The following is a 16,791-nucleotide window of genomic DNA, read 5'->3' on the forward strand; positions in this document are numbered from 1 at the left end:
CCAATTCATTAATCCACACACCAGGACTGGTTAGTGACTTTTCTCTAATCCTTTCTGGACCTCTACTTCCCTAGTTTTTCTTGCAATAAGTAAGGTTTAATCCCTATAATAGGTTTCTTATTTCTCATTACTCATAGCAGAATTGAATCTTACCTGATATACCAAGGATACAATCTGTGGCAAAACATACATAAACTCAGTTTCTTCTAGTGCTGAATCCAGAGCACCATACATTTCTTCAAAAACAGAAGGTGGCAATTTAGGATTAATCCTTTGAGGCTTTTAAGGTTTTACCACTAATAACATACATTTTTCATTCATCTATCATATATGCATGAATATATGACAAAGTTTAATACTAAAATTATTTCTTGTAATGAGTACTTCTTTATGTCAGAGTTAATAATTTTCTTTTAAACAATATTTAAGCAAACCTTTCGAAAGTTTCATAATCCAGTTATAACAACAGATAACAAGAAACTATGAAATCCTAGAATTCTAAAGTGAGAGCACAGTCAAAAGTTCACCAAAAGGGTGAACTCTGCTCACAGATTAGTTTAGAACCATTAATATTTGCCTGGAATGAATTCAATCAATGCTAGTTTGGGATTCTTACAGAAGTCACCTGATGATATTAGTATAAAAAAACAAAGAGCAAAGAATTTGAACACACATTTAGTACTTATTCCTGGAGGCACAGCTTCATAAGCACAAATGGTGAATGTTATTGTAGAGCTTTTTAAAGATCAATTTAAAAAGCAATACAGTAAACAGCTACTGTACAAAGATCATGACTATATATTAAAAACTCAATTACAAAAATATTTCACAAACAACAAGAAGAACAAAAATGTTTCCCATGTAAGAGGCATCTGTATCTTAGGATAAAATGTCCAATGAAAGGATCATACGTGGAATCAAACAACTTCGATCAAAGAAGATTGCTGTGTTCTAGAGAAAAAGATTCTTCTACTGGTAACAAAGATTATGAAAATTCTGAATGTTCAAACAAATGAGAAGTAAAAAAGAAAAAAGAATTTTAAAATTATTTCACATAATATGTGGTTGTGAAACTTCTCTAAAAGCTTTTAGAGTCAACTTGGCCAAAAAGCTTTGTATTATACCATCTCCTTGGAAGAATGAGAAGTGCCTTGCATTTGGAATTCAGGTATACATAGTATACCTGACTCTCCTCAACTCACTGAATGAGTCTGAGGTGGTTTCTAAAGCATAATATAATACTGTAAAATTAATCAGCCATTGAGAGCCTTGATATAGCCATTGGGTTCATTATAATCAGTTAGTACTGGGACTTGCACTGAATATCGATCCTTTTTATTTAAAAAAATTATTGTATTTTTAGGGAGCTGCTTGGTGTGATACAAAAAGCATTTAAATGGGCATCACAAGACTTGAATTCTGGTCCAGCGCTGTCATTAAAGAGCAGTGTAACCTATAGTAAGTCACTTTATCATGTGGATCTCACCCATTCATCATAAAATATGAATAATTAGTTCTAGGGTTCATTTCTAGAATCTTAAATTCTATAATTTAAAATATGTAAAAGAAAGTGGGCCCTGAGAAAGGGATCATAAAAATGTTCATGGTATTTAAAATACTGCAGCTTTTATGAATATTGAAATCATATTAACCACTTAACCTTGTTGCTGGTCCTAGATGTTCTTTATTTCAATTTTAACTTTTCACTTCCCAGGCGTTTTTGTTCTCTTTGGCATTTGCCATGAACAAAATCTATCAGCTTTATAGGCAATCAGTTCTAACACTACTCTTACAAGACAATCTTGATATTTTCAAAGAATTACTAAGCCACACCATCAATAATAATGAATTTAAGAGCATATCAGATGTTACTGATTGTCTCTAAGGGCTCTGAACATGTTCTGAAACATGCCACTTAAATACTTAAAAATCTCCCCTGCTGGTTTAGAAATTGGCATTGTTCTCTAAGAAATTATAATATTTTTACACTGAACCAAAGATTAAGGTCTAAGAGTGTCCTTTCCAATACTCCTGCTTCATACCTCTTACATAATTCATTTATTTTCTTCCATTTCATCATAATCCTAAACCAATAAAAACTTATATATACATATTCCAAGATAAAACTTTTAAATTCAAGGGGTAATTCTAACAAAATAATTCAATTTTGACATAAAAAAATAGTCAATAAGGAGAATTCATTCAGTAACAAAAGGGAAAATATACTTCATATCTAGAACAGCATAGGGCTTCCCTGGTGGCGCAGTAGTTAAGAATCCGCCTGCCAATGCAGGGGACACGGGTTCGAGCCCTGGTCGGGGAAGACCCCACATGCCGCCGAGCAACTAAACCCATGTGCCACAACTACTGAGCCCACATGCCACAACTACTGAAGCCCATGCACCTAGAGCCCATGCTCCACAACAAGAGAAGCCACCGCAGTGAGAAGCCCACACACCACAACGAAGAGTAGCCCCCACTGGCCGCAACTAGAAAAAAGCCCGTGTGCAGTAATGAAGACCCAATGCAGCCATAAATAAATAAATAAATAAATAAATAAATAAATAAATAAAACACATAAAAGTACAAAGAAAAAAATTAAAATTCACCCATTATCAATCACCCACAGATCTACTATTCTACTACAATTCTCTTTTATGATATCTACAAGCAATCTTTTTCACCTACTTAAATCATCACGATATTAAATATTTTCCTAAAAACATTTTAATAACTGCATAGAAAAACAAATACCGTATGCTAACACATATATATGGAATCTAAAAAAAAAAAGGTTATGAAGAATCTAGGGGCACTACGGGAATAAAGACGCAGACCTACTAGAGAATGGACTTGAGGACATGGGGAGGGGGAAGGGTAAGCTGGGACACAGTGAGAGAGTGGCATGGACATATATACATTACCAAATGTAAAATCGATAGCTAGTGGGAAGCAGCCGCATAGCACAGGGAGATCAGCTCGGTGCTTTGTGACCACCTAGAAAGGTGGGATAGGGAGGGTAGGAGGGAGGGAGATGCAAGAGGGAAGAAATATGGGGATATATGTATATGTATAGCTGTTTCACTTTGTTATAAAGCAGAAACTAACACACCATTGTAAAGCAAATATACTCCAATAAAGATGTTAAATAAAATTAAAATAAATAACTGCATACTATTCCACAGAGTTAATTTAGTTAATTGCACTAGAAAAAGAGAATAGCTCATTTAAGATTAATCCAATAGTGTGGCACTTGCTTTTTAAGAGAATTGAAAATTTTGTGTTTTCTATAAAATGTGTATATATTAAGTATGCACATAGGTCATTTGGCTCCTAATAAGATTTAGACTCCTTTCCAACATCTTTTTTTAATTGAAATAAAGTAAGTAAAGCAAAGAGTAACCTAGAAAAGATGTGATTTTTTTAGTGCTAAATAGTGACAAAAGAAAAGGTCTAACCTGAAAATCTGCTTCAATCAATAAAATGTATTTTTCCTGTCATAACGCCATACAATTTTTTTTCCAGAGCACTTCCATTAGATTAAAAATTTGAGCTATTAATCTATCATCACACTACACGCCTTGAAGAGTTTCTCTAAGAATTATGACAGATTTGAGCTAAATACCTATCTCTCTTTTCCAGTCTGTGGTATGGCCTAATGATATTCATTTTTAACCATAGCTGGCAAAGATTAGGGACATCACTAATTTTCCTACACAGCTAAATATGTAGTTATGGTAGAAAAATAATAACTCCAATATACTTTTAGTGATAAATGCTAACTTATAAAATAATTACTATGTAATATATTCAAAGAGGAATAAAATCTGCAAGGACAATGACAAGAAAAAGTATATAACAATCAAATCCAGAAGATATTCCAAGTGGCTTAACCTAAAAGAAAGAAAATTCTGGAAAAGTACATATTATTTACACTCAGCTAGTATGTTTTATACCAGATACTGTTAACGAGACAGGACTGCCCTACCAAAGGTCTGCTACGGAATATCCAGAAGACATATCAGGCACTGTGAGAAAAAAAAAATCATCTATCCAAATTTAACACATTCTAGGTGAAAATATAATTTGAAACCCTCAATCTTTTGCTTCGAAATTCATAGTCATAAAGCAAGGCTGGTATTAAAATTCATGTGGCCTAAAGACAAGCAAAACTTCTTCACTGAGAACTACAAAGCACTGCTGAGAGAAATTAAAAGACAGACTAAATACGGTTAAGATGTCAATTCTCTCTCAAATAGATTCAACATCCCCATGATAATCCCAAAAGGTTTTTCTGAGGAAACTGATACACTGATTCTAAAATATATGGCAATGTAAAGGATCTAGTACATCCAAAGCAATCTTGTAAATGAAGAACAAAGTGGGAGGACTTACAGCACCTGACTTCAATACTTACTATACTGTGTGACTAGCATAAAGAGTGACAAGTAAATCAAGGGAACAGGATAAACCCATATTTCGACAGTTATTTTATTTTCAACAAAGGCAACAAAACAATTCAGTGGACAAATAAAGCCTATTCAGCAAATAGTGCTGAAATAACTAGATATCCATATAGATAAAGGAGAATGAACATTGGAATCTACCTCACATCATATACAAATATTAATGCATAATAGATCATAGACCTAAACAAAACAGCTCAAATCATACAGTCTTTAAAGAAAAATATAAATAAGAGTATCTTCATAAATTGAGGGCAAAGGTTTTTTAGATGAACAAAGTAATAATCATAAAGGTAAAAAGTGATAAATTAGACTAAAAATTTAAAACTTGCTTATCAAAAGGCACTATTAAGAAAAAATGGTAAGCCTGGGATTGGAGGAAAAAATTGTAAAACATACATCTGACATTGACTGGTATCCAGAATATATAAAGAATTCCAACAAGTCATCAATAAAAGGAGAAAACAATCTAATTTTTTTCATCAGCAAAAGATGTGAACAGACTCTTCACCAAAGAAAATATACATGGCCAATAAGCTAATGAAAAAGTACTCAATATCATTAGTCATCATGGAAATGCAAATTAAACCAGTCTGAGATACCACTACATATCCACCAGAATAGCTAAAATTAGCAAGACCAACAAATACCAAATGTTGATGAGGATGTAGAGCAACTAGAACTCTCATATATTGCTGGTAGGAATGTAAAACGGTACCACTTTAAAAGAAAATCTAGTAGTTCCTCATAGAACCAAATATACTATTACCCTAGTGACTCAGCAGCAAATCTATTCCTGAGTAATTATCCATGAGAAATAAAAACATGTTCACAAAGACTTATACAAAAATATTAACAGCAACTTTATTCATAGTATCCAGATGAAAGGAAACAGCCTAGACGTCCACCAATAAGAAAACAGATAAATCATGGAATGTTAATCAGCAATAAAAAAAATTAACTAATACATGAAAGAATCTAAAAAATATTATACTGAGTGAAATAAGTATTATATAAAACGTAACGTACATATGATTCCATTAATAAGAAATTCCAGAACAGGAAAAACTTAATCTATAGTAGAAAAAAAAACATAATAAGGGTTACCTCTCGGAGGGTAGGAGCAGAGAGTGACTACAAAGAGGCATAAGGGAATTTCTTGATAGAGAACTGGGTTATGAACATTTATGCACTTTTCAAAACTCAGCAAATGTACACTTAAGATTTGTGCATTTCACTGTATGAAAATATTTACAGGTAAAGGCAAAAAATTCTAAACTACTGAATTCTAGGTGATGGTATGCATGTTGAAGTATTTATGGGGAAACATACTGATGTCTGCAATTTACTTTTGAAATGCACTCAAAAAGCAGATGAAGTAATGAATAGACAAAAGAATGGATAAGGTGAAAAAGAGAGTAAAATGTTAATGATAAAATCTAGGTGGCGAATATATGGGTAATTATATACTATACATTTAAAATTTTTCATAATAAAATCTAAGAAAAAAATCAGTCTATCCATGAGAGTGAACTATATCACAGACAGCTAAAGAAACTATAAATGAATTAACACATTCATATGGGTTACATATTAAATAATATGAAAATATTCACACTATTGCAGTTTTCTGGTATTTTTAATATTGGTCATAGTCTCCGAGGGCCAAAGGAACCTCTAGGTTGACTACCTAATTCCCAAAACAAAAAAGTTCTGTTACCAAACCTATAAGTAAGCAACCAACCAATGGTACAGTTATAATCACCTACCCTCACTGACTAGGCAGTAAAGAAAGAAATTATATAAAATTCCTTAACAATAAATTTGAGAACCGACGATGGAGATTATAATCAAATGAAGACATAACAAATATAAAAATACTGATGAAAGGCTAGCATAACAATGGGATATATCAACTCTAGGAACTCTTAAATCCTTTTCTTACACATTGAGCCTACTATTTTACGATTAACATTTACTATAATCTCTTCTATAAGACAGAAGAAAGAAAATAATTTGGAAAGATTCAGGACAGTGTTTGTAAATAGAACCTTAAAAAGTACTCAGAAAAATCATTACTTAACCTTGAGAAGAAAATAATAGTCTTGAAGCACTCAATCTACAGAAAAAGTTATTCTCCATAACTTGAGTACAAATGAAGATTACATTTAAACTAAACCATGAGGGACTTGAGTTAGATATTAAAATATTTTTAACATAAGAGAGTGTCAAACATTAAGCAAACTCCCAAGGAAGTTTGTAAAATTCACCCATGTATTTATAAAAAGGATAGATAGAACGTTGACTATCATCAATAATAAGCACAGTCCGTACAACACTGTAAATCAACTATACTTCAATTAAAAAATAATAATAATAAGTGAGGTCCAACCTGTAGACGTAGTTAGCCTCAAATTCCTCAAACTTAATTCTACATTATTATTTGACATTAGGTGTTTCAATAATAATTACAATTATCAGAACTTTCTTACTGCACAATGGAGAAAAAAAGTAGCCTACTAGAAAACAGAAGCATATACTTTATTTTAGCTTCCCTCTTTGGACAAACCTATGATATTGAAAAGAGATGAAATTTTTTTTTTAAGATTTTTTTTTTGACGTGGACCATTATTTTTTAAGTCCTTAATGAATTTGTTACAATACTGCTTTTGTTTTTTATGTTTTCGTTTTTTAGCCCTGAGGCAAGTGGGATCTTAGCTCCCTGACCAAGGATCGAACCCACACCCCCTGCGTTGGAAGGCGAAGTCTTAACCAATGGACCGCCAGGGAAGTCCCTGAGATGAATTTTTAAAACTCCCAAGTCTGTAATTTTTAACTAAAAACCTCACAGTTCCTGTGAGGTGGTAATCTTTTTAGATACTACCACAGGGCAGAAAAATAGCAACAGAGATATCCCAGAATCATGTATACAGCTAACCTACCCGAAAGATAGGATCCTACAAACATTAAAATTTTTTAAAGGAACAAAATTTTATTTATATTTAAAGTGTTTTACCTTGTGCTAAACAGAGTTAGGCATTTACTTTTTCATAAGACAACGAACAAAATCATATTTCTCCACCTTAAGCAAAGGGTGGAAGTCAACTGAGCAAGAGCCAAAATTAACAATGACAATTTAACATTTTATCTGGGGAAAGAAGATGAAACGACCTATTTCCGAATATGCCCTTAGTCTAGAGGATGGGATACAATACTCCATATTCTAATGTGTGCATAGGAACAATTATTTCCCGTGTTAACCTTATGTAGTATAAATTATCCTAATCCTACTAGGATTAAGGTCATAATATTGATTACATCTTTATATTTTATACCACACAGAGTTTTAAAAATCAGATTGTTTACATGTATCTACTCCATAGACAGAGTAAATTATGTACAACCTAGGGTTTAATGCACTTACAGTTCCTTGTGTTTCTCTTCAGCCAAGATTTGGTCATTCAGTTTAAGAGAATACCTGTTAACACAGAAACAAAAATATACTGGTCATATAAACATACGTTTGCCTCATGGACATCTGACTGTGATATCAACATACAGCCAGTTGACCCCTATCAAATAAACACTACTACACTGTTAACAGGTCTCTATCTTAATTGATAAAACATTTAAAACTGCCTAAGTTCTTTTTTTTTTTACTATTTATTTATTTATTTAGGATGCACCGGGTCTTAGTTGAGGCACGTGGGACCTTCATTGCAGCATGCAGTATCTTTTAGTTGCAGCATGCAGACTTCTTAGTTGCGGCATGCATGTGGGATCTAGTTCCCTGACTAAGGATCGAACCCAGGCCCCCTGCATTGGGAACATGGATACCCACTGCACCACCAGGGAAGTCCCCCAAAGTGCCTAAGTTCTTTGATGGTCTATTAGTCACTTCCACAGACACCACCTCAAGAACTAAAGGGAGATGAACTTGATCATGCTTTAAAAATATGAGTTATCGGGCTTCCCTGGTGGCACAGTGGTTGAGAGTCTGCCTGCCGATGCAGGGGACACAGGTTCGTGCCCCGGTCCGGGAAGATCCCACATGCCGCGGAGCGGCTGGGCCCGTGAGCCATGGCTGCTGAGCCTGCGCGTCCGGAGCCTGTGCTCCGCAACGGGAGAGGCCACAACAGTGAGAGGCCCGCGTAATGCAAAAAAAAAAAAAAAAAAAATGTGAGTTATCTTCAATATTCTTCTGCAGTGAATCATCTGTTACTTTCACGCAGCAGTTCAAAATTCAAGAGACTACTAAAATGTTAAGTATTTAATAGTTCACAAAACAATATGAAGTTATTCTTTTATTAAATACATAGCAAACATCTATGTGTACCAAACTATGTACTAGGTAGTGAGACATATGAGGAAAAGTAAGTTTTGGAGTTCTTGACTAAACCATTTACTAGCTTAATGACCACAGCCAATTCTTTCACCTCTTTAAGTCTAAGTTTCCCTGGCTATAAAATAGAGGCTACCATAAATATTAGAACAGGGATCTCCCAATATCATATATTTATACTACTGAAGGTAAACAGACTCTCTGAGGAGTACACTGAAATAGATAAACAACAATGGACAGGTCTTCAATTTCCACTTGTATTCTTTCATTTCCTAAAACTAATCTGCCTGACAATGGATCAGAGGTCTAAACGGAGAGGTCATCCAAATTCTCCTCACTTGACTCCCCTTCCACAAGTTTTTACTCACTTTATAAAAAGAATGGCATACCTCTTGTCCGTCCTGAATGAAACCAAACTGCATTGCCTAGATATAAAAATCTCTGAAGTATTAAACAAGGAATGATTCATAATATTTTGTCTGCAAAGCCTTCTTTAACTTAAATTACTACAAACTGACTACAGGGCTTCCTGTTCTATAATTACTGTAAAGAATGAAGATAGAAATTAAAAATGAGTAATTGTGATAGGATGTTCTATTTTCAGATATATTATAGAATGGGGCAGAAGTTGGTTACAATTTTCATTTTAAAAGTTCATCATTTCTAGCCTATGTTCATCATCAAAGATTACATTACCTTTCAGGGAGAGTTCTGTGAAGCAAAGCTCAGAGAGTTTCTAAAAAGAACAAGAAAGACAGTTCTTCCAAGCAACACACTTTTTTTTTTTTTTTTGCGGTACTTGGGCCTCTCACTGTTGTGGCCTCTCCCGTTGCGGAGCACAGGCTCCGGACGCACAGGCTCAGTGGCCATGGCTCACGGGCCCAGCTGCTCTGAAGCATGTGGGATCTTCCCGGACCGGGGCACGAACCCGCGTCCCCTGCATCGGCAGGGGGACTCTCAACCACTGCGCCACCAGGGAAGTCCCAAGCAACACACTTTTAAAACAAGTCTCCTTGCCTTCCATTTATCTACCAAGGATTAAATATCAAACATGGCTGTCACAGGAACACAAATCAAATCATTTATTTGAACTGAAAAATAAAGTCAGACTTCTTAGATCATGAAAGTCAATCTGATTGTTTTGACAATGAAAGAACAGTTTTGCCAGCAAGGTTCCAAGGCAGACAATGGCTTTAAACTGAATAAATGGCTTTGGTTAAAACATGTTTAAGGCAAAAAAAAAAAAAAAAACATCTTTAAGTCATCTGATAAAAACATCTTATCAAAAAAATATCCTTTTGACATAGGTATACTGAAGTTAACAATATTTAGCTTTTCTCAATAGCTCCTGAACAATGCCTATAAGTAAAACGCTAATAGATATAATTACTACCTAATATAATTATATTAAGAAGACTTAATAAAGCCTTTTTTGGTATACATCCCAGAACTGCATGTCTCTAATGACTCTAATGATCCTGGCAAGTCAGGTGGTTTCTAGTCTTTGCTTTCAACGAAACTGAAGAAGGACTTAATCAAATTACCAGCTGACAGATAAACAAAAATAATTTTGATGATAAATCATTTGATGACAGAAGAGTTCAAATAACTGGGTGACAACTACTGAAACAAAACTGTGCATTACCATTCAATTAATTATGTAAACAAATTGCTCAGGATTTACACCTCTTGAAGAAAAAAGGGGGAAATAAAATTGATGCTGACCATTGTCTTACTGCAGCATTGAGTATTATTGAATTAATTGAAAAACATTGGTTTTTCAAAAACATTGAAGATCAGCTTCACCCATCTCATTCAAACATGCATTTCCAATAACTTATTTTCTTGTTTAATAATGATTTAACATTTTAATACATTTATGTTGTTTTACTAACTATATGCTAATTACAATTTAAAATCTAGGAAATTTCTTTTAAACTTGACTTCACATATATATATGTTGCAGAGACATACAATAGGGTGATCAATATGCACGAAAGGCTTTCATGCATAAAAATATATTGCCTTCATAATGTATGCATAGTATAGTACATGCAAAACATAATCCATGCATAAAAATACACCACATAAGGATAAAATCTGGTGGGGAAAAGTGTGATAGAGATACGAATTTAAACAGAGAAAGGAATATAAATTTTTTAAATGTTTAAAAAGAGCCTGTTTGTGTCTTTTTATAAATGAATCATGGTAGGTATCAAACCACAATAGTATTTAGCATGCACTAAGAGTGATTTATCAGTTTTATTTAACATTACAATATAAAAATCATAAATATTAACTTAATGAGTGAGGAAGTATTTGTTCATCAAAACATTTTTATGGGGCTTCCCTGGTGGCGCAGTGGTTGAGAGTCCGCCTGACGATGCAGGCGACATGGGTTCATGCCCCGGTCTGGGAAGATCCCACATGCCGCGGAGCGGCTGGGCCCGTGAGCCATGGCCGCTGAGCCTGCACGTCTGGAGCCTGTGTCCCGCAACGGGAGAGGCCACAACAGTGAGAGGCCCGCGTACCGCAAAAAAAAAAAAAAAAAAAAAAAAATTTTTATGGAAGCTAAAAAGTTTCAACCCGTGGATTTGATGATATCTATGTCTTGGCAAAGTGCTTGGTACATATAAAATAGGAACTCAATGTTACTTTCCTTCTTTCTCTAGCTGGTTAGTAAAAGAGAAAGAACAAACATTTCTTGCCCTTAAGGACCTCACAATTCAGTAGACAAATCAGAATAAAAGTAACTGCTCATAGTGTGATAAGTATTACAATAAAGTTAAGTATAATGTATAATGTTTATTATAATAAAGAAAAGAGGTAGTAATAAGTCTCCTTCATAAGAGAGTCAAAAAACGGACAGCTTTTATCTGTTGCCCAACTTTCTCTTCCTCTCCTATTTCATCTCTTCTTTGCTCCTTCCCCATGAACAACCTTCCCTTTTAAAGTCTGAGGACAAGAATTTGAAGGCAATAGTGAAGGTGGCCCGTAAAAAAGATCCATAGTATAGGCAAGAAGCAGACTAGGATAGCCTAATTGTGATCAAATCACCCAAAGGGAAATTCTACTCGCCAGATTCACAGAGTACATCTTCAGGTCCTCAACAATAAATCTGCAAGATCCATTTTGCACTATCCTCCAGGCAAATTAGTTCTCTAACCCCAAACTTCAAAAGGTTCAGTCTTCCCATAGTATTTCTGTCTCTGATCTGATTTTCCCCTGCCCCAAACCAGGGAATTTTCCATCAGATCTCAATAACCTTTACATTTCTTCATCTTTGCTGCTTTTTATCAATTTTATCTTGCTTATCTCCTCCTTGACTCTTGCACCCTTCTTCTTAAGAACCTGACCTATACATATACTACCCAGAATCAGCCAGACTGCTAGGTTTGAGGACACAGTTATATACTAAAAGGACTGCCTCAAATTTATTTCGGAAGTAGGCAAGATATAAATCAGAATTATAAATGTAAAAGTAAATACACCATCAGGTCCATAATTCTTACTAATGAAATGGAGCTATTTCTCACTGAAACATTTAATGTTAATGTTTGTTTGTTAAATGTCTGTTTAAATGTGGGGCTATAATTATATGCAGTTCTTATTTTCATTTAATGTATGCTGTTCTGCCAACCTAACTGCTGTTGGCAGAAAAAAAAGATACACAGCCTTTTGAATCTATTACATTTAACTTATTCTCTGAGTATTCAGTTTTAAATTAATAAACGTCAAAAGGAAAATTCAACTTAGTAGGAAGTAGAAAGTAGAGCGCTATACTTCAACTTTCTACTACGTCTTTTCCAGAATAATACAAAGCACAGACTATTTTTTAGTTGGGTTTTGTTTCCTAAAAACATGATTAAACAGATGTTCTGCTTTTATACCCATTTCTTGATTCAAACATGAACATAGTCCCTAAAAAAGCCAGAGACAGCAAAATGGTATAGTGGTAGTTCTCAACCTTTTTCCTACCTGAATTTACCAGAAGGAAAAGAAATACACACCAATCAGCAGAAAATGAGGAAGCAAGAGAGAGCACAGGGAAGGGCCCTCTTTACCCTGCCTCTAGTCTCCACAAAGAGAGCCTCTGAGTCAATGAAACTACATTAGATTGAAAGTCAAAGACCTGTGTCATTGTCCTGATTCTGCCATTAAGTAGACAAGCCATTTAATTTCTCTAAAGAGGATAAAACTACCTATGTGACAGGGTTGCTATGTGGATCAAAAAAGATAATACTTCAGGGGGCTTCCCTGGTGGCGGTGCAGTGGTTAAGAATCTGCCTGCCAATGCAGGGGACACGGGTTCGATCCCTGGTCTGGGAAGATCCCACATGCCGTGGAGCAACTAAGCCCATGTGCCACAACTAATGAGCCCGTGTGCCACAACTACTGAAGCCTGCACCCCTAGAGCCTGTGCTCCGCAACAAGAGAAGCCACTCCAATGAGAAGCCCACGCACCGCAAGGAAGAGTAGCCCCCACTCGCCACAACTAGAGAAAGTCCCCGGGCAAAAAGACCCAACACAGCCAAAGATAAATAAAATAAACAAATTTTTAAAAAACAAAAAAAAAGATAATACTTGAAAAGGGCCCAGCACATTATTTAACAGATATAAAGGCTCACCCCTCCCCCCTTTCTTGGAATGCCTCCACCTCTACCAAATGAATAATTAAATTAGCTCAAAAGTAGATTGGGGGGGGGGAGTTGTTAAAGTATTTCACTTGTTTTGAAACAACTGCACAACTACAAATTTCCATTAAGGAAACATCAGACAGTTGTATACAAGGATGTCAACTAGAGCATAATTTATGGAAAAGTAAAACTGTAAACTATTACACCATCCAAAACGTACCCAACTGCATCAGTAAATTACAGTTCAACCATGGGGAAATGGTTCAATATTGTTTTTTTTAAAAAAAAGGAGAGGGATTTCCCTAGTGGTCCAGTGGGTAAGTCTCCGTGCTCCCAGGGCAGGGGGCCCAGGTTTGATCCCTGGTCGGGAAACTAGATCCTGCACACATGCTGCAACTAAGAGTTTGCATGCCGCAAGTAAGAAGTCCGCATGCCACAAATGAAAAAAAAAAAAAATCCTGGAACTTCCCTGGTGGCACAGTGGTTAAGAATCCACCTGCCAATGCAGGGGACACGGGCTCAATTCCTGGTCCGGGAAGATCCCACATGCCACAGAGCAACTAAGCCTGTGCGTCACAACTACTGAGCCTGCGTGCCACAGCTACTGAAGCCCGCAGCCTAGAGCCCGTGCTCTGCAGCAAGAGAAGCCACTGCAATGAGAAGCCCGCGCACCGATGAAGAGTAGCCTCCACTCACTGAAACTAGAGAAAGCCCATGAGCAGCAACGAAGACCCAACGCAGCCAAAAATAAGTAAATAAAATAAACAAATTTATAAAAAAAAAAATCCCGCATGCCACAACTAAGACCCAGCGCGGCCAGAATGAATGAATAAATGAATGAATGAATACTTCTTTTAAAAAAAAAAGAAAAAGCTTGCAATATACTCCCAAAAAGAATTGGAAACATATATATCAAAATATTATATATCATTGCATATGATTTTTATTTTTTTCTTTGTGTTTTTAAAATGTACATAATAAGGATATTATTTTGAAATTAGAAAAACTATATTAAAAACAATTACATACAACACTTTAGAATGTGGTGATGATACTCATCCGGATACAGTTTCCACTTAAACTTTTCAACCAATGAACTTGTAAGCCTCCAAAGATTACATGAAAACTTTTCTTGTACAAAAAAATTTAAATAAATTTAATTTAAATACTTTATTATATAAATATTGACAGCAACAGGTGACAAGTAAGTAGGAAGAAGGGAAGTGGGAAGGGAGGGAGAAGGAGGGGTAGAAGGGACACAGGAGGAGGGGAGAGGAGAAGGAGGAGAAATACTTCCCTCAATCCTGTCTGAGCTATTTAAGGAAGACACTCTTGAAGCAAAGAAAGAATAAAATCCAATAATGGCATTCCTACCATGGGCAATGGGAAAATGGTATTATTATTTAGGTTTATAATTAAGTATCAGAACACATAAATAAAATGTATTAATACATTATAGATAACTATTGAGATACGCCAGAACAACAGTAGTGTACAACTAACAGTAATAAAACAAAGTTTGGGCCTTTTGTAAGAAACTGAAACAGACACTATTTATTCAGATGTGTTCTTTCCCTGAAGATTAGCATAACTTAGAATTTCAGGCTCAGAAAGGTCCTTGAAGAGACTGTGAAGTCCAGAACAGCCCAGTCATAAACGAAATGCCCTACCAATGTCACAGATAGTAATGTCAAGCTAAGACTTGCTATATAGCAGGATGATAATAAAATATTCCATAAATACTTGCAACTAAGATTGCCCTGTGAGAATTAAATGAGTAAAATTCTAGAAATCTACAAATATTACCATATAAACCAAAGAACCCTAATGGTTCCTGTTAAGTTTTATAAAGTTGACAGAATCAATCATACAGATAGTGTGGATATAGTGAGATTTTAAACAACGTAACATGTTTAAATGGCTCTTGCAACTGTAAAATAAAAGTTGATTCAAACATATTAGAGGGACTTCCCTGGTGGTCCAGTGGGTAAGACTCCACACTCCCAATGCAGGGGCCCTGGTCTGATTCCTGAACTAGATCCTGCATGCATGCTACAACTAAGAGGTTGCATGGTGCAACTAAGAAGTTCACATGCCACAACTAAAGATCCCACATGCCGCAACGAAGATCCCGCATGGTGCAACTAAGACCCAGTGCAGCCAAAATAAATAAATATTTTTTTATAAAAACATATTAGAGGGAATTCCCTGGCAGTCCAGTGGTTATGACTCTGTGCTTTCACTGCCCGGGGGCCAGGTTCAATCCGTGGTCAGGGAACTAAGATCCTGCAAGATGCGCGATGCAGCCAAAAAAAAAGCAAATTAAAAAAAAAAAAAAAACATATTAGAAAGCACAGAGAACTATATTCAATATCCTGCGATAAACCATAATGGAAAAGAATATTAAAAAAGGAAGGTATATATATGTATAACTGAATCACTTTACTGTACAACAGTAATTAACACATTATAAATCAACTATACTTCAATTTAAAAAAATACAAAAAAAAACAGAAAGGAAGAAAAAGGAGATCAAAAGTGTTAATCCACTATTCAGCTTTCACTAAAGCTGAAATTTAAGAGGCTTATAAAGAAACAGATTAAGAGTAAACCATGGTGGGCTTCCCTCATGGCACACTGGTTAAGAATCCGCCTGCCAATGCAGGGGACGTGGGTTCAAGCCCTGGTCTGGGAAGATCCCACATGCCGCGGAGCAACTAGGCCAGTGTGCCACAACTACTGAGCCTGTGCTCTAGAGCCTGCGAGCCACAATTACTGAAGCCTGTGCACCTAGAGCCCATGCTCCACGACAAGAGACGCCACGGCAATGAGAAGCCCGCGCAATGAAGAGTAAACCCCGCTCACCGCAACTAAAGAACGCCCTCGGGCAGCAACAAAGACCCAAGGCAGCCAAAAATTAATTAACTAATTAATTAATTTTTTTAAGAGAGTAAACCATGGGGTTTGAATGCAAATAACAGCAATAAGTTACAAGGTTTATGAAAATAATATTTTAAATTCTCATTAAAAAACTAGATGAGGGGGCTTCCCTGGTGGCGCAGTGGTTGAGAGTCCGCCTGCCGATGCGGGGGACATGGGTTCGTGCCCCAGTCCGGGAAGATCCCACATGCCGCGGAGTGGCTAGGCCCGTGAGCCATGGCCGCTGAGCCTGCGCGTCTGGAGCCTGTGCTCCGCAACGGGAGAGATCACAACAGTGAGAGGACCGCGTACCGCAAAAAAAAAAAAAAACAACTAGATGAGGATTAAAACTCTATTAGAGAAAGCTGGAGGAAATAATAATTAAGCTAGATTTAAACCTAAACACATAGAACTATACTCTTTGTAT

General features: G+C 35.8%; 1 protein-coding gene across 6 annotated transcripts in view; it reads right to left on the reverse strand.

Annotated features, from left to right (window-relative positions):
• ADK (adenosine kinase) overlaps positions 1-16,791 on the reverse strand; it is a 486,725-nt gene that overhangs the window by 410,247 nt on the left and 59,687 nt on the right. For all 6 annotated transcript variants that reach the window (XM_027129816.1, XM_027129817.1, XM_027129820.1 and 3 more), the window contains one exon: positions 7,891-7,944. In XM_027129816.1, the coding sequence (XP_026985617.1) occupies positions 7,891-7,944 (54 nt within the window). The remainder of the gene's footprint in view (positions 1-7,890; positions 7,945-16,791) is intronic.

This window comes from Aethalodelphis obliquidens, unplaced genomic scaffold, assembly GCF_003676395.1.
Source record: "Aethalodelphis obliquidens isolate GAN/ISIS:26980383/991018 unplaced genomic scaffold, ASM367639v1 scaffold37, whole genome shotgun sequence".
Classification (NCBI taxonomy): Eukaryota; Metazoa; Chordata; class Mammalia; order Artiodactyla; family Delphinidae; genus Aethalodelphis; species Aethalodelphis obliquidens.